We start from the raw sequence: 26,164 nt of genomic DNA, 5'->3' as shown, positions 1-26,164 counted from the left end.
CCACATGAAGCAAATAGTCTGCTGCTGTGGATTGTCTAAATCAGTCCCACATCCATACCTGGAACAAAAACATAAACATGTTTCTAGTCACAAGACAGAAGTGGAACACATATTAAATCAATTTCAAGGCCAACATTAACCTAACCAAAAAAAAAAAAAAGATCAAACAGAATGGTCCAAAAGAAGAAAGGAAACTACAGATCCATACCCTTCGTGAACACAGACAGAGAAATCTCAAGACAGCAAAATACTGAAACCTAGCAACATACAGAGTTATAGATCGTGACCCATTAAATAAATGCTTCAAACTCGGATATTCTTAGACTTGGCACCAGTGAAATGTACATTGGTCTGTTCAGTCCTGCCCTTTGTTGTATTGTGTTTTATTTATTTTTGTTTAATTCTCTCTCTCTCTCTCTCTCTCTCTCTCTCTCTCTCTGTGTGTGTGTGTGTGTGTGTGTGTATGTGTGTATGTGACATGAGTGTAGAGATCTGAGGAGAGCCAGTTCTCTTCTTTTATATTGTAGGTCTCTGGGATCAAACTCAGGTTGCCAGAGTTGACAGCAAGCATGATTCCCCCCTGGGCTGTCTACTTACTGCTCCTGTACTTTATTTTCATTATAGTACACTGTGGTGGCTGGTGGCTGGTTGGTTTTGAGACAGGGTCTCACTATGTAGGCCCTGACTAGCCTAAAACTTGCTCTGTAGACCAGGCTGGCCCCAAACTCAGAGATCTGCCCTGCCTCTTTTTCTAGAGTGCTGGGATTAAAAGGTGTGTGTGTGCTACCACACCTAGCCTATGATACATTGTTTTGATTACTGCTTTATATAACTATATTGTGTCTTTTAAAGAAGCTCAAAAAAACCCACAAATTAGTATAATTATAAATATTTTATATGAACTTTCTATATGTCAGAGAGTAAAGAAAATGTAACACACAATCACATTGTCTCTTGGTTGCATATGACATTACCAGTTGTGCTTTCTTTGGTGTGATGTCACCTTGTCATAGGTCAACTGCCTTCAGTCTAAAGAACTTCCTTTGGGGGTTGCTGCTGGAGAGATGGCTTAGCAGTTAAGAGTACTGTCTGCTCTTCCAGAGGTCCTGAGTTCAATTCCCTGCAATCACATGGTAGCTGACAACCACCCCTATAATGGGATCTGATGCTCTCTCCCGTCATCCAGGAATACATGCAAATAAAGTGCTCATATGTATAAATAAATAAATCTTTAAAAAAAGAACTCCCTTTGGTATTTCTTGAAAGGCAGGTCTGCCGGCAGCTAGCTCTCCAGTTTTTGTTTATCTGAGGATACATTAATGTGTCCTTCATATTAAAATAGAAATTGAATTTTGCTAGACAGAAAGGCAGTGGGTTTTGCTGTTGTTACTCTCCATGCTTTAAACATATGTCTCCTCTGTGTCTCCTTCCTGATTTTCTGACCAAAAGCCAATGGTAATCTTGGGCTGTTTCTCAGGGGGCGTGGAGAGACCAGTTGATTCTTGGTCTGTCTGTACATGGATGGAGCTGCCCCCAGGGAGACTGGCTGGGGGAAGGGAACCAGGGTGAAACCGGGGCAGCAGGAGAGGTGGCATGTCACCTTGGCAGCTGCTGCCCAGAATACACAGCAATGGCTTTTCAGGGGGCACAGATGCCATAGGCTCTTCTCACAGAGATTGGGGAGATTTTCTCGTACGAATGCTTCTCCACTGTCCCAGACACTTTGATAGGTGCTCACATGTGTGTATGTTCTGTTTGTTTGTTTGTTTGTTTGTTTGTTTGTTTGTTTGTTTGTTTGACAGGTTCTCTGACTAGCCTGAAACTCACCTCATAGGATCCACGTGTCTCTGCATCCTCATCGCTGAGCTCAGACCATGTGCCTTTTTGCCTGCTTTTTTTTTTTTTTTTTTTTTTTTTTAATGTAGGTCCTGGGAGTCAAACTCAGTTCCTCATGCTTGCAAAGTGAGGACTTTACCAACTGAGTTGTGCCCCCAGCCCTAAGTGGTTGTTCTGACTATTTATTTTTTGAGTTAGCTTAGGTCCCTGGGGAGACCAGCTGATGTCCTCACTCCACCAGTCTAGAAGACCACTCTCTGGGCTGTTGTTCACAATTTCCTGGGGATATTTCAAAGCTAAAAGTACTCTCAAAGGAGGCTGGGAGTTAACAGTTAGGAGTGCTTATTGCTCTTACAGAAGACCTGGGTTCATTTCCCAGCACCTACATGGTGGCTTACAACTATCCACAATACAACTCCAGCTCCAGGGGATCAGACAGCCTATTCTGACTTCTGCAGACACTTGTAACCTCAGCCAAGCCATGCATTCACATAAGATCAACAAATCTTAAATTCTGTAAATGTTTTTAGATAGGAGGGTTTTCAGGAATCTAAGGAGATGGCTTGGTCAGTAAAATATTTGCCACACTAACACAAGGACCTGAGTTTGAGCCCCAAACCCCACCTTAAAAAACAAATCTCATCATGACATCTCACTGTAATCCTACAACAGGGAAAGCAGAAACAAGTGGATTCCTGGGCCTGGGCGAGCCTGCTCAGTGAGCTCTAGCCCAGGGAAAGACTCTGGCTCTGACAGCAAGAGGGAGTGCTCCTGAGGATCAGCAAGTTGAACTCTGACCTCCACAAACACAGAGCACACACCACAACACGCACACACACACATTTTCAAAACAGTGTTAATAATTGATTAGTTACAACGTTAGAAAACTGATATGAGTCGGTCTGCATTCATAGTGTAAAATGGAAACGGCTCTACACTTTTTTCTGCATTTTACAAACGTGTTAGAAAATAGAATGTTAATATGGCCAAGAAGCCGTGTTATGTGCTTATGACAGACCTCTGCCAGGAAAAGACACTCTGTCACAGTGTAGCAAAACCCCTAGGTTCATCTTCTCCCCAGGCTGGTGTGTGTGTGTGTGTGTGTGTGTGTGTGTGTCCTTCTCACCCAGGTGTGTCCGCACCCCTTGCAGATTCGGTCACTTGTGTGGAACTCAGACGACAGCAAACTGATTTCTGCTGGAACAGATGGCGCTGTGTATGAATGGAACCTGTCCACAGGGAAGAGAGAGACAGAGTGCGTGCTCAAGTCTTGCAGCTACAACTCTGTTACTGTCTCCCCTGATGGCAAAGTTATCTTCGCTGTTGGATCAGACCAGACTCTGAAGGAGATTGCAGATTCTTTGGTGAGGCCACCCTCCCCGGCTCTGGCTGCTCCGCAGGGCTTCGGAAGTCAGGCTTCTGGGCTTCTGATGGGAAGCAGGCATGGGAGAGGGCCCTCATTCCTGGGACAGCGCCTGCCGTGTTCCCTGTTGGGTCAGCTCAGCATCACTCATTGATCCTCCTGAATGGATCAAACCCTGAGTCCCCTTGTCCTCCATCTTGCTTGTTGTCTATAACTTCCCATTTATCCCCCACACGTGGAGGTCAGCGACCTCTCTAAACTACACCCTTGAGTCACCAAGATGGTTTGCCCAGTAAGACACATGCTGCCAAGCCTGACGACGGGAGGTGGACCCTGGCAGAGTACACAAGGTGGAAGGAGAGAGCCAGTCCCCACAGATTGTCCTCTGATCTACACATAAACACACACGCACCATTTTACTCAGGCATATACAAAAATTTGATTGAAATGTAATTAAATTAAACCGAACTCTTGCCCTCGTGCTGCACTCAGCTGAGATAAAGCCACAGCCATAGTTAGCTGTCATCACCCAGGCTTGTCACCACAGTAGCGAATAAACCTGAGCCGGGTTTGGAACACAGCTTAGTTCATTCAGGGTGACTCTCCTATGTATTCCCAGGTGGCCTGATCCTAGTTTTCACTTGGCTTTTACACAGCTAGACCGGAAGAACATTCTATTGGAGCAGGCCATATCCCCTCCCCTTGACATCCCAACTAGTTGGTGCCCTGCCTGACCCCACCACCACCTCCCCACACACAAACATTAAAAAAAAAAAAAATGTGTAGATAGGTGAGTGGGTGGGCGAATAAGCACAGTCATGAGTACAGGAATGAATGAGTTCCCTGATGGCATTAACAAATGCTTCCTGGATAAATTGATAATTGTCATCTTGCTCACGCTCTGAGGCGTGTTCACAGCAGTAAGTTTGAGAGGCTGCCACTGACCACACTTAAGAGCCGAGGCAAGTTACTTCCTGCCTCAGTGATTCATCTGCTATTGTCATTTAAATGTAACTGTAACTTCCAGAGGCTGGGGGGGGAGGGGGAGAGGGAGGGGGAGGGGAGGGAGGTTGGGGATAACCAGATAAGTTGCAACAGGTAAAGGATGTAAGACAGTGTCTTAGGGTTGTATTGCTGTGAAGAGACACCACGTCCAGGCAGCTCTCATAAAGGGAAACTTTTATTTGGGGCTGCCTTACAGTCTCAGGGTTTAGTCCATTATCCTCATGGTGGGAGGCATGGTGTCAGGCAGGCAGACAGGACGCTGGAGATGGATCTGGGAGTTCTACATCTGGATCCACAGGCGGCAGGAAAAGACTGTGAGCCACTCATCAGGCTTGAGCTTCTAAAACCTCAAAGCCCACCCCCCTAGTGACACACACTTTCTCCAACAAAACCACACACCTACTCCAACAAGGCCACGCCTCCTAATAGTGCCCACTCCCTGGGAACCTGTGGGGGCCATTTTCATCCAACCATGAACAAACACCACACACAGTGTTTACACATGGTGCTACAGGAATATTGCCAGCCATTCCATTTGTATTGTTCCTAACACCCACAACTAGAGCTAGAGAGACAGCTCCGTGGGTCAGAGCACTTGCTGTGTGAGCATGCAGACTCGAACTGAGATCCCAGCACCTGGGTGTGGCCATGTGTACCTGTAACCCCAGTGCTGGGACCCCAGGTGGGTGCAGAACAGAAAGAAAAGGATCTCTTGTTGGCTACCTGTGCAACTCCAGGATAAGACCATCTCAGAGGAATGAGACAGAGACTGATGCCCAGTGCCCTGCTGGCCTCCGTGTACTCACCCTGGTGTAAACACACACACACATACCACGTAAGACCTGGGAACTCCAGTTGGGCATGATTGCACATACCTTTAATCCCAGCACTTGGGAGGCACAGATAGGTGGGTCTCTGTGAGGCCAACCTGGTCTACCTCATAAGTCCCAGGCTACCTAAGGCTACATAGTAAGACCCTGCTCAAAAAAATAATAATAAAATGGAACAAAAATTAGGATCTCTGAACTGGGGAGGTAGCTCAGTGGTGGAGAGCCTGCCTAGCATGTATGAGGCCTGAGTTTCATTCCCAGCACCACAATGGCAATGAGAAGAGAGGGAAGAGGAGAAGGAGGAAGCAAGATGTATTTAGTTTGGGTCTTTCATGTGCTTGGACACTGTACAAAATGCTCTAAGGAATAGAAAACTAAGTCGAATAGAATTCTGCCCCCAGAGAAGACACTGGGACACTGGAGACACAGCTCAGCCCTCCCACTGAACAGACCTGCCTGTGTTCCAGATCCTTCGAGAGATATTAGCAATTGATGTCGTCTATACAGCCATCGCCATCTCACATTCCGGGCGCATGATGTTTGTGGGCACTTCGGTGGGAACTATCCGTACCATGAGGTACCCCTTGCCTGGGCAGAAGGAATTCAATGAGTACCAGGCTCATGCTGGTCCCATCAACAAGGTGAGAGGTACCTTACCACCGCGTCCCAGCCTAGGCTCTGCCTTACAAACCTGCCCACCCCAGCATCCTCTCAGTGTGTCTGGGTTATCCGCATTCCTCCTTTCTTTGTTTATTTACTCATCTATCACATGCTCCTTAGGCACCTGTTGGCTATTCATACTCATGCTGACACTACTAGGAATTCATCCCAGGAAGTAATCAGAGTCACACCTAATGATCATTTGACACAAAATTATACCTCATAACGGACCCTTGGATGGGTGTGGCAGGTGTCCCAGCTAAGTCATTCGGATTTCCCAGCTGCAGTGAGTTTTCCCTGCTAATGACTCTCAGACCCAAGGGAAGTCGTACCACAAGATACTAGAGCCAACCTCTCCCTGAGAACATGGCTATAAAGACTGCCCCTGGGAACAATAACATGGGCAGGCTTTTATAAATAGTTCTATTCCCCCATCTTCTGAAGTACTGTCTATATCTAATAGCTAAACAATTCAAGTCATAATGGAAGAAAAGAAAAAAAAAAAAAAAAGCAGCCTGACTCCAGCAGCAGACAGACTAATAAGCACACACACACTGGAGTAACAGTCTTGAAAGGGCAGGGAACCTTGCTCTGGGCTGCAACAGAGATGGGTGTTAAGAACTCTGTATGACATAAAACAAGCCAATCCCAAACAGGCAAGTGCAGCATCATTCCACCATGACCAGATGCTTAACAGTAGTGAAACAGGCTCAAAGGTTAGAGTCCCGCTGTGGGGACAGAACTCTTTGGCCCCTTGTAAAGCTTTTTCAGTTTTTCTGGACCGTGGAGTTTATGACACATGATTGTTGGCTTCCCAACCTAGAGCCAGGCTAGACAGTGATCTGGCATCTGCAGGGTGTCTGCTGCCGGGTGAAGCTTTTTCCAACTTGGATTTGTTCCTAGGGCATTGGTTCTGGTCCCCATTGCTTTGTCAGCTTCTGAGGTTCTTGCATCTTTCCCACCCCCCACCATTGCCTGGTGTCAAGGGGTTTGGGTGTGTGGAACAGTGAATTGGGATTATGTCCAGCTATAACTCACCCAAACTGACCAAAAGAACCTAAAAGAAGATACTTAAGACAAGTTGAAAGTGATAGAAACTAGAATGGTAGTTGTTCTATGCTACTCTGAGGTGGGGCAAAGAAGGGGGATTATTGTTCATTTTGTGCAATTTTTGTTTTGAAGGGCAAAAAAGGATGGGTAGGTGGTGATGATGGTTCCACAGCTTCACAAATTTCTCAGTTGTAAACTGAATACCAAAAAACATGGTTACAGTAGTAAATTTTATAGTGTATGTATTTTTCCATAACAAAAAGTGAATGAAAAAGTTCTCTGTCATGAAAAATGGATACCCATAAATCAGAGCCATGGGGGTGGGGTCGTTATGCAGACTTCTAAAAAACAAACCCTGAAAAAAATGTATGTCTCCTTTATTTGAGATCGGATGACATGAAAGATTTTTAATTATGTCCTGAATTTTGGCTCACTATCGTAGAAACTTTTCTATTGCTGTGATAAAACACGATAGCCAAGGCAACTTCTGAACAAAAGTGTGTAATGTGGCTTATGGTTTTAGAGGACTAGAGTCCATGACGGCAGAGTGAAAGAACAGCTAAGGTTCACGCCTTGATCCACGACCACAAGGCTGAGAGCAAACACTGGTAACCTCATGAGCCTTTCCTCAAACCGTGCTCCCAGTGACACACCTCCTCCAGAAGACCACACCTCCCAGCCCTTCCCAAACAGTTCTACCAACTGGGGACCAAGTGGGGGGGGGGGTATTCTCATTCCATCCTGTAGGTACTGTACACATTAGAAAAGGATTTCCCACTTAAAAATGACACATTTCTGTCTTAAGCCTGGGCATTGGGTTGAAAATAAAGTGTCATAATGTAGTCTTCCATTCAGATCTACTAAGTTTTGTGGTAAGATCATTTTTTATTATAGAAGCAGTCTGTGTTCACAGAAGTCAGACCTTCATAGTAGCAATGTCACTTACGCTAACATATATATTATACATGTGTCTGAAATAAAAATTGTACTGTAGTGTCACTCTGTCACAGCCAGCTTTTTAAACATTTAGCACTGCCCTAAGGATTGTTCTCTATGAGTGAATGTTTCCCGAAGGCATGGTCTTCAGGGGTGGGGAGCACGTGCTGCTCTTGTTGAGTCCAGATGAACATTGACATAGCTCCCCTTGACCTCTGACCTTCCTTGCTGTGTGGCTGTGCCTGAGAGTGGCTAGCCCTCAGTCTTACCAGGTTGACGAACACAGGAAATTGGGAGTTTAAAAAAAAAAAAAAAAAAAAAAAGTAAATCAGTCTCCAGGAAGTCAGGAAGCCAGACCAGCCTTCAGAGACCTGGGCAGCCGCAATTCCAGAAACCCGAGGCCCAGGAAAACAAGATCATCAAAATCAAGTTCACTGAGGCAGGGTAATGGCCCACTCTGTCACTGAACTCAGTTAGGGACTATCTCAGCCGATAAGGGGCAAATTCCAAGTAGGAAGAGACAAAAGCATCACATAGGCACAACGATAGATCCATGGTTACCCATTAGCACAGTGAGAACTACACTGACTCCATCACACTCGAGCAAGGTGCTTCTTCTGTCTGGTGCTCCTAGTAGACAGCACACAAGCCCACAGACCCAGGGAAGTGTGCAAGGGCTGCGTGCCCAGAGGCCTGTGTGTGCAGAGGCCTGTGTGGTAGCCAGCTCTCCCCACTAGGTGGCAGCCCTCCAGGGCCCCGGAATGCACCTTCTCCATGCTCTTTTCCTCCACAGGTCATGCTCACCTTTGATGATCAGTTCCTACTGACTGTTGCTGATGATGGCTGCCTGTTCACCTGGAAGGTCTTCGATAAGGATGGTCGGGGAATCAAACGAGAGAGGGAGGTGGGCTTTGCTGAAGAGGTGCTCGTGACGAAGACAGACATGGAAGAGAAGGTAAGAACTGGTTCCAGTGAGAAGGAATACACAGTTCCTTAGTCTGCGTTCGGAGGGCTCAGGCCAGCATCTGAGGTCCTCTGGCGGTTTGGCTACACCCACGCCTGGTACAGACTAACACAGCTCCCTTCACACCTCCCTTCACGCCAGCGTCCTGCTTGCTGCCCCTTGACTGCCTCCACCCCAACACTGCCTGCCTGTCTACCCAGTGGTTGTCCCGTGCTCTGGTGCGGTGATCCCACTTTCCTCTTGTTGCAGTGTGAGATGGGGAACTGTGGCGAGGGGCTTTAAACACAACCAGGACACATTCACAAGATCAAGCTGGCAAGCCACATGCCCAGGTTGTGTCTGTGAAGCGCAATGATTTCCAGTGCAGTGAACCTTCACTTAAAGATAGGTGGCCCAGGGCAGGGGGAGATGGCTCAGACGGGCATGAAGACCTGAGATTGGATCTGCGGAACCTAGCTTGGCACAAAGGCCTCTGTATAGAACCTCAGTGCTAGGGGTGGAAGAGAGTAGAGGACCCTGGAACTCATGGCAAAACAACCTAACTGAACTGAGGAGCCCCAGGTTCAACAGGAGACCTCATCTCAGAAACCAAACTCTAGAGCAACTGATGGAGACACCCAGTGTCAACCTCTGGACTCTACACTTGCGCACGCATGTGCACACACACACACACACACACACACACACACACGCACACACATACATACAGGACATGAGCACTCACATGTATAAGTGTATGCTCACATCTATAATCCCAGCACATAGGTGGCTAAGACAGGAAGAAGATGAGTTTGAGGTCAGTATGGGCTACATATTAAGACTTTATCTCAGAAGAGAGAAAGAGAGGAAGGAAGGAAGGAAGGAAGGAAGGAAGGAAGGAAGGAAGGAAGGAAGGAAGGAAGGAAGGAGGGAGGGAGGGAGGGAGGGAGGGAGGGAGGGAGGGAGGGAGGGAAGGAAGGAGGAAAGGAAAGGAAAGGAAAGGAAAGGAAAGGAAAGGAAAGGAAAGGAAAGGAAAGGAAAGGAAAGGAAAGGAAAGGAAAGGAAAGGAAAGAAGCATTCATTTGCCGTGGAGCAGGCACAGTTCTGGCAACGTAACCTGAATGTAATCTGAAACCTCTAGATACCTCTATGGAAAAGACACTGTTGTTCTCCCCAAGGTTCAAGAGTTATTGATCAACCTCTTGCGAAGAGGTTTAGTACTGTATCCCAACCCACCAAGCTGGTAAGTAATGAACCAGAATTTGATTTCAGATTGAATCTAGAGGATGGCTCTCACTCTCTATTCCAAGAGAACCTCTCGTTCACACAGTAAGTTCAACACAGTAAAAATGTTTTGCTGAAATCTGAGTGCATAGCCCTCGGCACAGCTCATGATTGGGAGCTGAAAGTCTGGCTCTCAGATAATCCCAGAGCTACACAGTCACTGCCACTCAGGAAAAGAATCTGAGTAACAGGACACTTCCCATGGTTGGCTAGGCTCTGGGCATGCGTATTTGGAAGAGTCACACGCGGGCACGCTTTATGGTCACGAAGCTCTCACGGTCAGGCGAGAAGAGAGACAACAAAACTGCTAGAACAGCAATGCAAAGGCACAGCAGGATGGAGGGGGGCTCTGGAGCCCTTCCAGAGAGCCCCAGAACTTTCTCTCTGAAAGGCAAAGGAGGAGGAAGAAGGAAAGAGAACCTAGCCTCCCTGTGGCAAACCTATCTGCTCTTTCCTCTCTGTTTTCTTCTCGTTTCTTCCGGGGGGGGGGTAGAGAAGCCAAATAGGACATGCAAGGACAAGGTCAAGGTCTGACAGTGTCTGGGTTGACCCCTGACCCCTGACTCTGGCCATGCCTGGCAGCACTGCTGCCGCCACCACAGTAGAAACATCCAGTGTGTATGTGTAGCCCACTCCTTGAGCCTCCCTCCTCTCCCACATCCATCAGGATGGTTCTCTGCGAACCTCTCTCCAGCTGCCTCTCTACCTCTTCTCTCTATGCCCCTTACATGACATTCCACATCCTCCCCAGTTCCATCTCCCTGTCTTTCTATCCTGTGAGGGAGTTGCTCACTCAGTCATTTGGATATACATTTTCACCTGCCAGCAACAGAAGAGCCAGCTGTGTGCCTGGCAGGCCATGGACGCTGGTGCTACAGAGAGAAAAGACACAGAGGGTCCCTCAGCCTGGAGCCTGGGAGGAAAGCCAGGGAAAACAAAATAGGGAAGCAGGCTGCAGGTGTGTTATAAAAGAACACTGCCACGAGAGCACAGAGGAAGGACCCCATCCCAGGCCAGGTTGAATCAGAAGAGGCAAGCCCTGCATAGTACCACCAGAACAAAGGACCATCCATATCGAGACAGCAGCATGTGGAGAGGTAAAGAGATGATCCTCTAGGAAGATGTGCCTAGCAGCTGTGAGTGGACTGTGTTGCAGAGAAGAAAGCTAGGGAGAATCAGAGAGGCCACGGGGGGGCCTTTTACTTGTCTTAGACTGGCAACAGTTAGGAAGGAGCACAGATAGACATTAAGTTAGGAAGTACGTGGCAAGATCCCTGCCTTGGAGAGGTACTCTGCAGCAACATGGCGACGACGACAGAAGGCCCATGAGCAAACACCTTCAAGGTCCCACATCAAAAGCTGGACCATTTGCAACAGTAAGTATCTCACTGGTCCAACCCAGGCCTTGGGGCCACTTACTCACATCTGACCACTTACCAGCATTGAAAGGGCTGTTGCATCTGTGCGAAGAGGCTCTGGAGTCAGGACAGCGAAGCCAGATAGGCCAACTCCAAGCCAGGTACAGCAGTCACCCGGGGAGTCTTCCAGCATGGCTCCCTCCCATCACCACAGAGCGAAGCAGACAGCACACTTTCTAGAATCTCTTCTATTCTTCCACATATTCTTATATATTCTTTCCATTCCACCAGCCTTCCCTCCCCCACTCAGCTCAAGCCCCTGCCACCTCTCAGCCGAAATCTGTAGTCACCTCCCAGTTCATGACCTCACCTCTAATCCTGCGCTGCACACTGTCATCAGAAAGTCCTTGTCCATCCAAAGCCAGCCTACGGAGGTTTCGATGAGGTTCTTTGGAGGGATCCCAACTTCATACATGACTTAGAACACTCCAGTGGTCTCTGAGCTCACACTCCTCCTCCCCCCTCCCTTTCCCTCTCTCTGCCATCGGCACCAAACCACTGAGGACCCCGAGCAGGCACGCTCTCAGAGCCTCCCAAGTGTTAAGTCTATATATCAGGTGCCAGTCGGGAATACAGGAACAAACGGAACATGTTCCTTGTTGTCATGGAAGTAGGGAAGACAGACCCTCAAAGACGAGGTGGGGGTCTGTGGGGTGTAATCAAGGTGAGCAAGAAGAAAGCACTCTTCAGGAGATGAGGGCTATGCATATACAGGACTTTCAGAAAACTTGGACAGTGATGGAAGAAGCAAACACTAGACTTTGGAACCAAGCAGAAGTGGGACTTAAGTGCTAGTGTTCACACAAGCACAGGCGTGAAAGACAGGAGAGGGGACAGTGACCACGTCATTGGACACTTAATCACAATTTATAATTACTGCCTCAGCAGGCTGTGAATTTCATGGGGACAAATGTCTTTGGAGGCTGGGTGTGACAATGTAGAACTCGTGATGTGGGAGGCCCTTGGTTTGATTCCCAGTACCAAACACAGAGAAAGCGATTACCTTTTGAGTGCCTACTGTGTTCTGGCTGTATACTTGGGCCACGTTGGAGAATGAAACCAACAAAGACATCACCACCTGTACAGAGCTTAAATTCTAAGGAAAGAAAAAGGCGAGCCAGGCACAGTGGTGCACGCCTGTAATCCTAGCAGTCAGGGAGGCCGAGGCAGGCATATCGCTGTGAGTTTGAGGCCAGCCTGATCTACAAAGTGAGTCCAGGAGAGCGAGGGCTACACAGAGAAACCCTGTCTTAAAAAAACAGAAAAGGACAACAGAATAGAGATAATAAGCAGCAAATCCCTTAATAATTCCCAAGTACCAATATGGAAGAAATACTTTTAAAAATAGAGCATAAAGTGAAGACACTCTTGTGTGTCTTCCTGTCATATGTGTATGACAGGAAACGTGACATTCTAGCTGGGACCTACCGCATTTGAAGTGAGATAGAGCCCAGGTTTAAGTGTGCTGGCTCCCCCTGCCTGCCGTGAGTACTCACTCTGCATCCTTCTCCCAAAGGCTCAGGTTATGTTGGAGCTGAAAACACGTGTGGAAGAACTGAAAATGGAGAATGAGTATCAGCTTCGGCTGAAGGACATGAACTACTCGGAGAAGATTAAGGAGCTGACGGACAAGTTCACCCAGGAGATGGAGTCCTTAAAGACCAAGAACCAGGTGAGTTTGAGAGCTTGAACCCGCAGCCTCAGCAGTAAGCAAGCCCCACGCCACTGAGCACGGGGCCAGCCGTGTGGTCTAAGGGCATCTGCATTGTTCAGTCGTAAGGGCCGGCTGCTGGGGAAGATGTGTGTGACTCGGGACTAAGGAGGACAAAGCAGGACACGGAACATAAAGCTTTCCATAGTGAATGGTACTGCCAGATCAAACAGGTCCGGGGACAAGACAAGATTCTCCCACAAAGCTGCTGTTACGGACACAGCTTACATTTTGTTTCTAATACATTTTTGCAATTTCCAGATTCTCTACGGTGAGTATTTATCTTTGTAACTGGGAAAAACTCATTTTTAGAAGACGAAATAACAAGAACGCTGGAGGAGGGAAGTAGCAGGTGTTGATCTCTAGACTGTCAAAAATGAAATCTGTCTTAACAGTTTGTCGTCTCCACGCTACACAAAACCCGCCTGGCCCACTCATCCAAAACTGTGCCCCCAACCCCATCTTTTGGCTCAAGGGGTATTTGTACTGGTAACTTATCTTCATGGGTCTGTTTGGTTGAAAAGCCCTTGGCTGTTAAATGTATTTATTCGTTTATTTATAATTCATTCAGCCAGGCATGGAGTGTTAGTTTGGTGCTGTTTATAAGCCAAACACAAAGCCAGGCCCCAGGGTGGCACCTTAGCCTGCCAGGAGCTGGCTGGCTCAGGTAAATAGATACATGTGAGCATAATGACCTGACAGCAGTGTGCCAGCAAGACACAGTTGGGGCTTTCTGAATTTTGGCTGGTTGGTTGGTTGGTTAGGTTTGATTTGGGTTTGATTTTTGAGATAGGATTTCTCTGTGTAGCCCTAGCCTGGAACTTGTATAGACCAAACTGGCCCCAAATTCACAGAGATCCACCTGCCTCTGCCTCCCTAGTGCTGGGATTAAAGGTGTGATCACCACGCCCAGACAATCAGCAATAGATGATTCAGATGAATCCCTGACTTTCCTCCTCAAAGTCTGCTTCCTCTGTGTCCAAACCAAAACTTTTCTTTCGCTGATGAATCTATTTTACCACATATGGATAAAGAGCAAACGTGTAGAATTTTCAGAGTGTGAAAGGTGGCCCTGTTGCATGGCTCCCCAGAACAGTGTCTGGTGCAAAGTGAGGGCTTGAGAAAAATGTCTGAATAAAGACGTTCCCGGTAAAAGTAGCTCCTGTAGCGCCTTCGGCAAATGTGTAGAGATGAGAGAGGGCAACTCTGTGTTTCAGGTTTTAAAAACAGAGAAAGAAAAGCAAGACAGCATTCACCGGGAACGCATGGACGAGCTCCTGGAGAGACAGAGCCGGGAGCTGCAGGACCTGGGTGAGTCCGGAAGTGGGGAGCCACACAGCTGGGGGCAGCTGGTGAAGGCAGGCATGAGCCCGGGAACAACCATCTGAAAAGGACCCCGCCCCAGCCCCAGACGTAGCAGAAGCCAGGGAACTCGGCTCTGTTTGTGAATACACTACTTTATTGGAATTCACCATGATTTCCCCGCTTGTATATTGCCCCTTCCTCAGAATACACACACACAGCACCTCTTACACGCCAGTGAGAGATTCAGCTGAGAGCATGACAGAGTGCTGAGTCCCAGGTCTCAGCATTTCCTTGCTGTGTGCACCAGGGTATCACCTAGCCTTACCAAGGCTCAGCTCGATTGTCTATAGGATGGATATATAATACATATATATATGTATGGCATACTTGGGACATTTTCCTGACCCTGAACCCTCGAACACCTCCCACCAGTACCTTTAAGGGCCTTGAACCTCGGCTCTGAAGGAACAGGGAAGTGCGGGGGTGGGCAGGGCCTCACATGCACCAAAGGCTGCTGCTGCCTGCCCGCACAAGTCTCACAGACCACCCTTCCCCTCCCCAGAATGTTGCAACAACCAGAAGCTGCTCCTTGAATATGAGAAATACCAGGAGCTGCAGCTCAAGTCCCAGAGAATGCAGGAGGAGTACGAAAAACAGCTCCGAGATAATGATGAGACAAAGAGCCAGGCCCTGGAGGAGCTGACGGAGTTCTATGAGGCCAAACTGCAGGAGAAAACAACCCTTCTAGAAGAGGTGACCCCAGGGAGCCAAGTTCCGCCTCCCTGTCTGTGAGAAAGGGCAGCTTGGGTTGGTGGGTGGGTGTGTGTGTGTGTGTGTGTATGTGTGTGTGTGTGTGTGTGTGTGTGTGTGTAATTGGAGCCACACATTGCCCTGTAGCTACTGTGTACAGCAGACACTGTGCCCTGGGAGTCAAGAGACAAGGTTTCTACCCTCAAGGCATTGTCATCTGGGGGGAGGGGGGAATAACCAATTAATTTTACAGATAGAATTGCAGTGATTCAAGCTCTCTCAAGATGTGTCTGGGCCAGGTGGTGGCACACACCTTTAATCCCACCACCTGGGAGGCAGAGGCATGTGGATCTCTTGAGTTGAAGGCCAGCCTGGTCTACAGAGTTCAAGACAGCCAAGGCTACACAGATATGTGGGGAGAGGAAGGGCGCCTCGCAGGGTCTGAAGCCTGAGTATCACTTGACTAATAGAGACTAAAGAGGGCATGCAAGGGTATGGGGTTGTTGGTAAGAAGAGGTGGTAGACCCCAAGGCCATCAGGTCAAAAGAGAAGGGAGACAGGAAGGAAGTGGACGGACAGGAGACAGGACGGGGCCTTGGTTTCCACTTCTGTAGTTTGGCTCCTCTTCCTTTCCTCTCCCAGCACAGCAGCCTCAGAGCCCCATCTTCCAGCACTCTCTCCCTCCCCCCTCCCTCCCTCCTTCCCTCCGAACCAGGCACAGGAAGATGTCCGCCAGCAGCTTCGGGAATTTGAGGAAACCAAGAAGCAGATTGAAGAAGATGAAGACAGAGAGATCCAAGACATCAAAACCAAGTACGAGAGAAAGCTTCGGGACGAAAAGGAGTCCAACCTTCGGCTCAAGGGAGAAACGGGCATCATGAGGAAGAAGGTGGGGTGCCAGCTGGGCCCTGGAAGCATCACAGAGGAGGCTGGGGGTAAGGGGCAAGTGGCCAGAGAGCCCTGGGCAGCCACACAGAAGTCCCATCTCCAGGACAAAGGGGCTCTCCCCTCCAGAAGGGACCACATCTGGCTTCCCCTCCTCTTTGGGGAGGCGGCACGAGACAGGATCTTACCACGTGTCCCAGACTGGCTTAGATTTCACTGCGGAACCCATTCTGTCCTCAAACTCGTGATCCTCCTGCCCCTCCCTCCCCGATGCTAGGATCACAGGAGTGTGCCACTGTGCCTGACTCTTTCCCTCCTCCTCATGAGCTTCCTGTGCACAGAAAGAGGCTCTGAGCCTTCCTTTCTGTACAAGTAGGATCTCTTGAAAATGGAAATGAGATCTGAGGATAAGACAGGCAGCAATTCAGCCTGGAAATGTCTGGGCTCAGGTGGCTCCCCCTCAGACTTCTCCTCAGAAGAGTGGTGGGATGTGTAAGATGCTTTGATGGCAAGATGAGGCAGCTTCTTGGTTCAGTGATGCTGAGAGAGGGACAATGCGCTTCACAGATCCTCGCAGAATTGCCTCATTTCCTCTAAAATGGTCAGCCGCAGAGAAGCTGAGTCCAAAGCAGGCCTGTTAGCAATCAGAGCATCCTGTCAGAAATCCCCCTGTTGTTAGTGATTCCCAGGACAACCAGGTTCTCACTCCTTGGACATGGCTACAGTGGTCCATCAGATAGAGCTCATCTCTATGACGTTGGCCAGCTCTCAAGGACAGTGTGGTCTTGGAAGAACCTGAGTCCATCCCAAGAGCTGGTCTCTAAAGCATCTTGTCCACAGAGTGCTCTCTCCTGCAGGGACTATAATCTGGTTCTCAACCTGTGGGTCACAACCCCCAAAGGCGTCACATACCAGACACCCTGCATGCCAGATGTTTACATTATGATTCATAACAGTAGCAAAATTACAGTTTAGAAGTAGCAACAACATAATTTCATGATGGGGTGGGGGGGTCACCACAACATGAGGAACTGTATTAAAAGGCCAATACATTAGGAGGGTTGAGAACTTCAATAGACCTAGACATTATTCTGCTGGATACTCTGCCATCCATTTGACCAGGGAAAACACTGCACTGTCCCAAATTCTCCAAAAACTCAGTCTCTGAAGCAAACAAACTAAGCATGGCACGATGGTCCATGCCTGTAATCCCAGTATTTAGGAGGTAAGTCAGGCAGAGTGTGAGTTTGGATACATAAAAAGAGCTTGTCTCCTTATAGTGAAAGGGGAACGTAGTTGTGGAAGAGGATGGTGTGTGTCAGACTGGAACAGAAGTAAGAGAGGGTGATGGAGGGGTGAATATGACCACAGTACTTTGTACACATGTGGGAACTTTTCAAGTATGACGGGAGGGGGACCTATTCCTCAGTTTACAAAGATTGTTCCCCAAAATTAAAATAGCAGCAATAACAAAATCCGCTCCCCAAAGCTCATGGATATTGAGTGATGGGGCTTCTTAGTTTCCTGGGGGAGGCCCCGCTCCATCAGCAGTTGAGGTGGGGTCACGCTCAAAGACCCCAAGGGTCTTCACTGGTGCTGTCTCCATCTTCAGTTCAGCAGCCTGCAAAAGGAAATCGAAGAGCGCACCAATGACATTGAGCTCCTGAAGGCAGAGCAGATGAAGCTGCAGGGGGTCATCAAGTCCCTGGAGAAAGACATCCAAGGGCTCAAGAGAGAGATCCAGGAGAGGGATGAGACCATTCAAGACAAGGTGAGTGTCTGCCCTCCCCAGACACTGCCCAGAGGGACCCAGAGCCCCAGAGCTCAAAGGGCCCTGGCTTCTTAAAGATCATTTGCTTGACTTGGCAGAGGAAGAAGAGTCTATGAAGTACCCACTGTGTGTTTGGCATGGAGCCAATTAGTGCAAACACATCACACACAATTCCACCAATAACCCTGTGGCATGAGCAATCTGGGGTTGTGTCTCATGAAGCAGAAATCCAGGAAGCTGCGTTTACTGCCCAAGGTCCCACAGTTTGTAGGGGACAGACTTTGGGTCTCAAAGCTGCCCTGTTCTCTCCTAGGAAATGGGGACCTGTAAGGACTTGGTGAGCTAGTTGGTGCCTGCATGCTGTTTCTACACGAGGAAATCTTGTATATGGCCCGGGCTTTGGAGACGGGGCGAGGGCACCTTCAGATTCTCAAAGAGGGAACTGACAAGAAAGGAAAGAAACACAGAAAGTCATAACCCCCTCCTAGTCCAGCAGCCTTTCCACTCCCCAGCCCTGGTCCCCAGCAGCACAGCTGTCAGAGTGCAAGTGTAGCTGGTCACTGTCTTAGTTAGGGTTCGATTGCTATGATGAAACACCATGACCAAAAGCGAGGGAGTGAGGACAGAAACTCACCCAGGGCAGGAACCCGTAGATGGGAAGTGATACAGAGGCCATGGAGGGGTGCTGCTTACTGACTTGCTCCCCATGGCTTGCTCAGCCTGCTTTCTTATAGAACCCAGGACCTCCACCCCAGGTGTGGCCCCATCCTCAATGGGCTGGGCCCGCCCCCATCAATCACTAATTAAGAAAATGGCCCCACAGCCTGACCTTACAGAGGCATTTTCTTAGGTGAGGCTCCCACCTCTCAGATGACTTTAGCTCGTGTCAAGTTGACATATAAAACCAGCCAGCACAGTCATTCTCCCACTGAATATTCTCCAGTAGCTTCCCATGGCCCACAGCCAAGGTCAGCACACTTTGTCCGTAAAGGATTAGATGGTAGATAATTCTTAGGCCATGTGGTTCCTGTCTCAACTAATCAACTCTGGGTAGCACATGTGAAACCACCCAGAAATAAAATAGGCACAAACGAGCCAGGCCATGTTCCAACCGAAATGGACAAAAAGGGGCCTCAGGCCAAGTTTGGCTCATGGGCTAAGCTTGCCAATTCCTGGCCTCCAGGTTAACTTCTGAACTCTCAAAGCCAACAACAGGCCAAAGCCTTGCCGTCCCCCGCCCCTCCTCCTCCAGCCTCAGATCTCACTTCCCCTGGAACCAGCGTGTCACACTAGAGCCGTTTGCTCTCTGCTGCTGCATACAAACCACTGTGGTGCCTTCGTCTCCCTCCCTTGCATTACACAGCACAATTTGGGGTTGTCTGAAGGACAGGGACTGTGTCAGTTCTCAGAGCTGTAACAGGAAAATAGTATCCGGCCCAGGCTTGTTTGCTAGACCCTCGCTCCAGTTACTGCAGATCACCTGAAAACTCGGTGGTCCAAACAGCTGTGTTGTTATCCTCTCAGCCTCCACTGGACAAGGTCCAAAAGGAAGGCTGGTCTCTGACCTCCATGTCTGGAAACTCAGCTGGGAAGACTGGGATCTCTGGGGGGGGGGGGGTCCAAAAGCTAGCGGCTAGAAGATGAACACACACGGTGGCTGTGCCTTCTGTGCCTTCCACACACCCAGCTCCATTCCCCTAGCAGGGACGGCAAGGAGGCTGAGCATTTCAGCCACAGAGCCCCGAGTGTGCTCTCCATCCGAGAGGGCTCAGCATGTGTAGACCGCTTACACAGCAGCTAACCCCCACCACAGCGAGTGTCCCAGGAGAGCCAGAGGGGAGCTGCCTGTCTGTCTGACCTGAGCCTGGGCAGCCGCACAGCATTCGCTCCGCTGCACCGTGGGTTACGGGCGAGTCGTAAATCCAGTGAGATACAGGAGGGGAGAACTGATTCTGCTTGGTGACAGAGATGTGACAAGGCCATAATGCGGTAGAACCACAGTGTGGGATGAAAGACACCGTCTTTCACAGCCTACACAAAAGTGAGGGAGTTCCTGTGGAGTCCCTGCTGCGGCCTGTGCCAAAATCTGTATCCCCAGCCAGAAGTCTGTGGCGGCCTCCATCTGCAGTGTCACAGGCTCTGGGTTTTTGTTTGTTTGTTTGTTTGTTTGTTTGTTTGAGGGATTCCATGTGCCAGGGCCTTGTGACATCAATCACTCCTCTTTCTCTCTCATCTCACTTCCAGGAGAAGCGAATTTATGACCTGAAGAAGAAGAACCAAGAACTAGAGAAATTCAAGTTTGTCCTCGATTACAAAATAAAGGAGCTGAAGAAGCAAATAGAACCTCGGGAGGATGAGATCAAAGTGATGAAGGAGCAGATCCAGGAGGTGAGGGCCTTCCCTCACACGGCCTGCCCTTCCCAACCTCTGTCCCCTCCGATCCTGTCACTCACTGGCTTGGGGGAAATGAGAGAAAACACTTCTCACGGCCAAGGCAGCGTGTGCAGTTTCATGCTCCTAAAAAGCAAGTGGGATGAGGATTTAGCTTGTGCTAGGGCTGGTGGGGGAGGGGGGGTAGTTTTAAGAGCAGTAGCAAACAGGAAGTGCCGCTGTTGAGCATTTGGCCACCAGGGGGCAGTATATACTCAGCCAAAAGGCACTCTTGACGCCAAGCGTCAAGTACTGATTCTCAAACCGGATATTGCTGGGGCCCAGTATTTGGACTTCTGACTGGGAATCAGGAGTCTTCAGCAGCTCTTCAGCCCAAGAGTGGAACAATTAAGAGTCTGTTCTGGAGAACAAACAGGACAGAGGTGAAGAGGAGAGATTAGAAGTCAGGCCATCTGGACAAGGATTTCGAGAGTCCAAATGTAAGCCTTTCAGCCACGAGCTCCTGAGCATTTTCTTACATGCGGTTAACCTGTCAGCCTCCCACTGGGTACAGAACAGCTAAGATTTGGGGGCCATGATGACCTAAAATTGAATTGTTGATATTTTCTGCCACGCTGACTTTTGTTTGTTTGTTTTATTTTGTTTGTTTGATTTTGTTTGTTTGATTGGGTTGGGTTGGATGGGGGAGTGGTTTTTGTTGTTGTTGTTGTTGTTTTGAGACAGGGTTTCTCTGTGTAGCCTTGGCTGTCCTAGACTTGCTTTGCAGGTCAGGCTGGCCTCGAACTCACAGAGACTGGCCTGCTTCTGCCTCCATGAGTGCTGTGATTACAAGCACGCGCCACCACACCCAACCACTCTTGATTTTTTTTCCTTCCCCTCCAGCATTTGTTTCTCGGTCAAATGGAAATTTAAAAGTCTTTCCTATTCTACCCTTGTCTTAACTCCCATGCTGGAAAGCATCACCAACATCCATCCAGTCAGAGTTCAAACCCAGTATTTCTTCCCTGCTGCGGTTGCTCTGGTTCAAGGCTCCACCTTTGCTTCTTTAAAAAGAAAGACAGGAAGGAAGACGCCTGATTTCCATCTCTTTTTCTCAGGGGGTGGGGTGCACTGGCCACAGCACCCCAAGAGCCAGTTCTCTCTGTCCACCATATGTGTTCCAGAGATGGACCTCAAGCTCTGGGACTGAGCAAGCCCCTTGGCCTGCTGAGCCGTCTCGCCAGCCCCCTCCACCATTTCTTACCTGGATTTGACTCAGGCTGCAGCCTGGCCTCCACATAGAGCGGACTCCTCAGTGGTGTCCCATCCCACTAGCGTGAAGTCTAAAGGCTCTTCACCTCTCTCCTCTCTCCACCTATCTCATGCCTACCTCTCCTGCCCCAGTACCCACTTCCTAACAGCTCCTATAAGCCAACTCGCCCATTTTAGGGTCTCTGTGGTAGGCTCCCCTCTGCCTGGAAGACTGTCCCCTAGACTGTCACGTAGCCAGCTTTTCATCTTCCCAGCCGCAGCTTAGATGCCACCTCTTCGAAAACACCTTCCATGACATCACATACAAAGGAAGACCCCACTCTCCCTTATGGTGTGCTGACGTGCTAGCAAAACCTTTGCTCCAGGAGATCAAGCAGAGATCAGCACAACGATGGGATCTCGAGGGGATGGTGCTGACTTCTCCTGAGTGTGTCCCGCCCCCCCCCCCCCCAGCTGACCACAGAGCTGCCTTCTTGGGACCTCCTGCCATACACTTCAGGGCCAAGGAATAGCAACTTTCTTTGACCTTTCAGTAGCAAAGTATTTCAGCCAGAACTCGCAGACAGCAGGCTTTTCCCACTATCCTGGAAGCTGGAAGTCCAGGACAGGATCTCGTGTCAGGGAGAGGCTACCTTGCTGTGGCTCTTGTGTGTCCTCAGACTGTGGGAGGGCGGGGGGTTGTGGTGGGCTCCTTCGGGCCTCTTTTATACAGACATCCATGAGGACTCTGCCCTAAGACCTTCCTATGAACACACCCATGGGATCATTCAGTGCCCCTGGCAGTAACGGGAGGCTGAGTGCCACCTTGATCTGAGCAGAGAATAGCCTTGTTTGGGGGAATAGGGCAGGGACCTTCCTAGCTAACCCTTCCACACACGACCTCTGCCCCCTCCTTCTGCCAGTGGCTCAGGGCTGTTACCTGGACCTGGTTCTTTGCGGGAACCTCTGACCGTGGGCCTCACCTTTGGAGGTTATCGATACGTTCAGAAATACCCAGTGTGGATCTCTGGTGAACTTCCTCCTACAGGAAGGAAGGCCCAAGCCCTAGGCTTGTGGAGAGAGGTCTCTGTGAATGAACACATAGCCACCCGTGAGAGAGATACTCTGCTTCACGCACGCTTCTCCAGCCTCTTCACGGAGGGAAAAGGCTCTCTGCCAGGGTTCTTGTGGTCTCAGTTTCAACTCATTTATTTGTTCACCTAGTGTAGGGTTTCTCAGCACTCTCTGTGTTCTGGGGTGGCTGATTCTCCGCTGTGGGGAGGAAGGAGGCCCTGTCCCATGATGTGTCCCGGACTTTAGCACCATTGTCCTCTGTCACTCCATGCCAGAAGCACCCGCCTCCTGGCCTCGGTTATTATGATCCAAAACATCTTCAGACACTGCCAGATGTCCACTGGGGGTGGGGAGAATGCTTCTTCCCCTCTCCCACCGAGGATTAGCAGGACAAATAACATGGAGGACTTGACAGAATGCCCATGCTGGGAGAGAGATGTTTGGTCCCACCTTCTGCCTTTCCAGCTAGTCGCTCACACTCTAAATGCTTTACAGTTTGTATTTATGTCCTTGAAGTAATGTGAAGCTGTGCCTGCGGTGGAGGGGACAGGGGCAAAGAGTATAGTCCTGGGCCACTTCCATCCTAACCCAGTCTGTCACCGCTGGCTCGGGACTGATAAGACATCGGCCGCACTCAGACATGACCTTGGGGCGCCCTTTCTCTGGCCTAACTGACATTTCCCTGTCTTAGGGCTCTTCTTTCTTCCCTGGGGTCCAGCGCAGCAGCCTAGGAACTCTCCCAGGCTCTAGATTTCTCTCTCCTGATAGAACCTCTGTGCTAGACACCCCCCGCGCCCCAGATGCCAGTCACTGCTGCTGCTCCTGGTGGTGTTCTTCGGTGGCACTGAGTTCGGTGAACCCCGCAGCCTGCCTCCAGCGCTGTGCCATCTTGCAGTCATCCAGACCAGCGCCAGCCGGAAGACATGCGCTGGGCTACCCACCCACAGGCCCACTGCAGGCAGGCTGCTCTCCTCCTGCCGTTCTCTCCACTACTCTGCCCTCCAGTACTCGCCCTAGAGCATTCAGCCGAAGTGCCCCTTCCCAGGGTAGGCACACGCTCCAGCCCTCGTGTGCACGGGGCCCTCCTGCCTCAACCATGGATGTCATGTAATCCATTTCATAGCAACTTCCCACTCATTGCTCTCGTTCTGTTAGACTGGAGGTTTCTGGGACGCAGAAAGCACCTCTACATCAGTTCTGTGTCCCTAAGCCTCCCGCAGTGCTCACTGCTTTTTAAATATATATATATTTATTCAGTTGTATATGTTTTGTGTAAGAGTGTTTTGCTTGCTTACATACACATGTGCCACGTGTGTGCCTGGCTCCCACGGAGGCCAGGAAGGAGCATCAGGCCCCTTAGAACTGGAGTTACAAACAGTTGTGAGCCACCACATGGGTGCTGGGAGCCGAACCCAGGCCCTCTGCCAGACCTCTATCTGCAAGGTCTCTATCTCCTCAGCCCCGATGGTGCTCATTCTTGCTTTAGCTGCTGCAAAGCCCTGTTCTTGTGTGTTCTCTAGGAGGCTCTCTGCCGCTCTGCCAACACTGCCTTTTATCCTGCCACGCCTCTTCCGGAGGCTGGTGGTTCCCACTTCCCCTCCCGCCCCTCGTTGCCCTTCCCTTTGCCCACCACATCCTTCATCCAGGATTCACAGGGTCCACCCAGATGCCAGGCATGGCCTCAGAGGGCTAGTCTATCTAGTGAAACACCTCTAACAAAGAGGCATGATTCCTCTGTGTCCAGAACTTGAGAGTGGCTACTTTAAACCTTCTCAGACTTCTGAAGGTGGGCAGGAACCTTAACTTGTGCCGCTAGAACGGGGTGGGGCAGGTCATCCCACTACCACCCTACACACCAAACAGTGAACTGCCCCATCCCCTATAAACAGCCAGGAGCCTCTGTACTGCCAGGAGTACTAGTACCAGGAGCACCACACTAGTACCAGGAGTACCTCACCAGTGCCAGGAGTACCTCACCAGTGCCAGGAGTACCTCACCAGTGCCAGGAGTACCTCACCAGTGCCAGGAGTACTAATGCACATCAGAGTTGGGGTATCCATCAAGCATCACCCTGTGCTTTGAGTGGGAACTGGATTTCTTCACAGCTAGTCTCATCTGAACCAGATGCACCTTGTAGACAGATTCAACAAGGGAGAGAAAGCCTTTCAGATGCTAACTGGTGTCTCCTGCCCACTTTCTGAAGAGGGGGCGGCCCTTGGTTGTACTTTTGGACCCTTTAATGCTCAGACTGGCCGTCCTCAGCTCCTCCTTGTTTTATGCCCTGGACTGAAGATGCCCACATGTCGCTCTGCCCCCCAAAACCCTATGCTTTAGAAACAAGCCTCAACTTTCTGTTTAGAATGATTGTGGCCCCCATGGGTCAAGTTCCACTCATATTACCTCCCAAACCAGGTGAGGGAGGTATTTCTCTGAAAAGACTGTCTTGATCTGTGAGTTGGGAATTTAGGATTTAGAGTGACGGAATTAGAAAGAACGCAAGAAAAGAGAACTCTGCACGGTTAACTAAGAAAACTTCGAGGCCTGGCCACAGGCAGGTGCAGGACTCCAGGTGGATGTGGTGCCAGTCAAGAGAGGTGCTTTCAGGACGGCAAGAAGTAAGGACAGAGGTCTCATTCAAGAGGACATAGCTGGGAGCTAGAAAAGAGATACCATGGTGTCGGGAATGTGCCCCGTGAAAGGTGTCTGCTCTGGAACGAAGTTTCCATTCCTGACTTCCTTGTCCAGGCCTCTATCCCCTGGTTCTCTACAGATGGAAGCCGAGCTGGAGCGTTTCCATAAGCAGAACACACAACTGGAGCTGAACATCACGGAGCTGTTGCAGAAACTGAGAGCCACAGATCAGGAGATGCGCAAAGAACAGCAGAAGGTGCGAGGATTTCAGAGTCTGGCAGTGCCCGGACTCAGGATCTGGCACCTGCCTACGGCGGGCAGCTGGCTGCTCCAGACAGAGCCAGCCATTGCTAAGAAACACTTCCCGTTTTAACTCACGCTCTTGCCCACAGGCCTGTCTGCTTCCAGGCCTACCCAAATTTACATGTCTAAATTCATCCGAGACCATTAAAACAACTTGTGTGTCGGGATGAGAGGGCGAGAGTGTTGGTTTCATAGGAAGGAACACCCTTAGCCCTAGGTTTGTTTGACCTGGGGAACAACAGAATTCAAAAGGTCATTTAACCACTTCATTAGTGAAGTGGTTAAAAGCTTTGACCGGGCCCAGAACTGCTGATGTCAGGAGAACCTGGGAGACCGTCACCTTCATCTTGCTGTGTGTGTGTGTGTGTGTGTGTGTGTGTGTGTGTGTGTGTGTGATGGAAAGTGGATAAAGGACTATGAAAGTGGAGAGAAAGGAGACACCCTCTTGGGAAAGGGTAGGGGAAAGTAGCTGTCAAAGAAAGCATGGCTGAAAATTGAGAGCTAGACCAGTGTACAGAAATCTGTAGGAGTGGTTCAGCCATTCACAGCAGTGCTCCCAACTGTCACGAGAACAAATGCTGGGCGAGGTCCTAACGGGCACAGGGCAGCCCTGAGTAAGGATCTGTGGGAGAGAATGATATGTTACAGCTTTCGTGGAACTAAAGAAAAGTGTGGCCTCATAAGCTTCCTTTCCTCTTACAAGCCTGAGGCCATTAAAGGGATGCAGAGCAATAAGAATGCTGTGTGTGTGTGTGTGTGTGTGTGTGTGTGTGTGTGTGTGTGTGTGT

The 26,164-nt window shown here is 49.6% G+C and overlaps 1 protein-coding gene across 1 annotated transcript in view; it reads left to right on the top strand.

The window, feature by feature from the left end:
- The window catches only part of Cfap57 (cilia and flagella associated protein 57), a 64,649-nt gene that overhangs the window by 21,546 nt on the left and 16,939 nt on the right, over positions 1-26,164 (top strand). Inside the window, exons 10-19 of the mRNA XM_055618500.1 lie at positions 2,988-3,200; positions 5,502-5,675; positions 8,474-8,635; positions 12,842-12,997; positions 14,254-14,347; positions 14,904-15,094; positions 15,807-15,980; positions 17,589-17,747; positions 19,992-20,135; positions 25,213-25,329. Of these exons, the coding sequence (XP_055474475.1) occupies positions 2,988-3,200; positions 5,502-5,675; positions 8,474-8,635; positions 12,842-12,997; positions 14,254-14,347; positions 14,904-15,094; positions 15,807-15,980; positions 17,589-17,747; positions 19,992-20,135; positions 25,213-25,329 (1,584 nt within the window). The remainder of the gene's footprint in view (positions 1-2,987; positions 3,201-5,501; positions 5,676-8,473; positions 8,636-12,841; positions 12,998-14,253; positions 14,348-14,903; positions 15,095-15,806; positions 15,981-17,588; positions 17,748-19,991; positions 20,136-25,212; positions 25,330-26,164) is intronic.

This window comes from Psammomys obesus, unplaced genomic scaffold (genome assembly GCF_907164565.1).
Source record: "Psammomys obesus unplaced genomic scaffold, mPsaObe1.curated_primary_1811, whole genome shotgun sequence".
NCBI classification, from domain to species: Eukaryota; Metazoa; Chordata; class Mammalia; order Rodentia; family Muridae; genus Psammomys; species Psammomys obesus.
The sequence above is the reverse complement of the archived record's forward strand: the minus strand, read 5'-3'. Positions and strand labels throughout refer to the sequence as shown.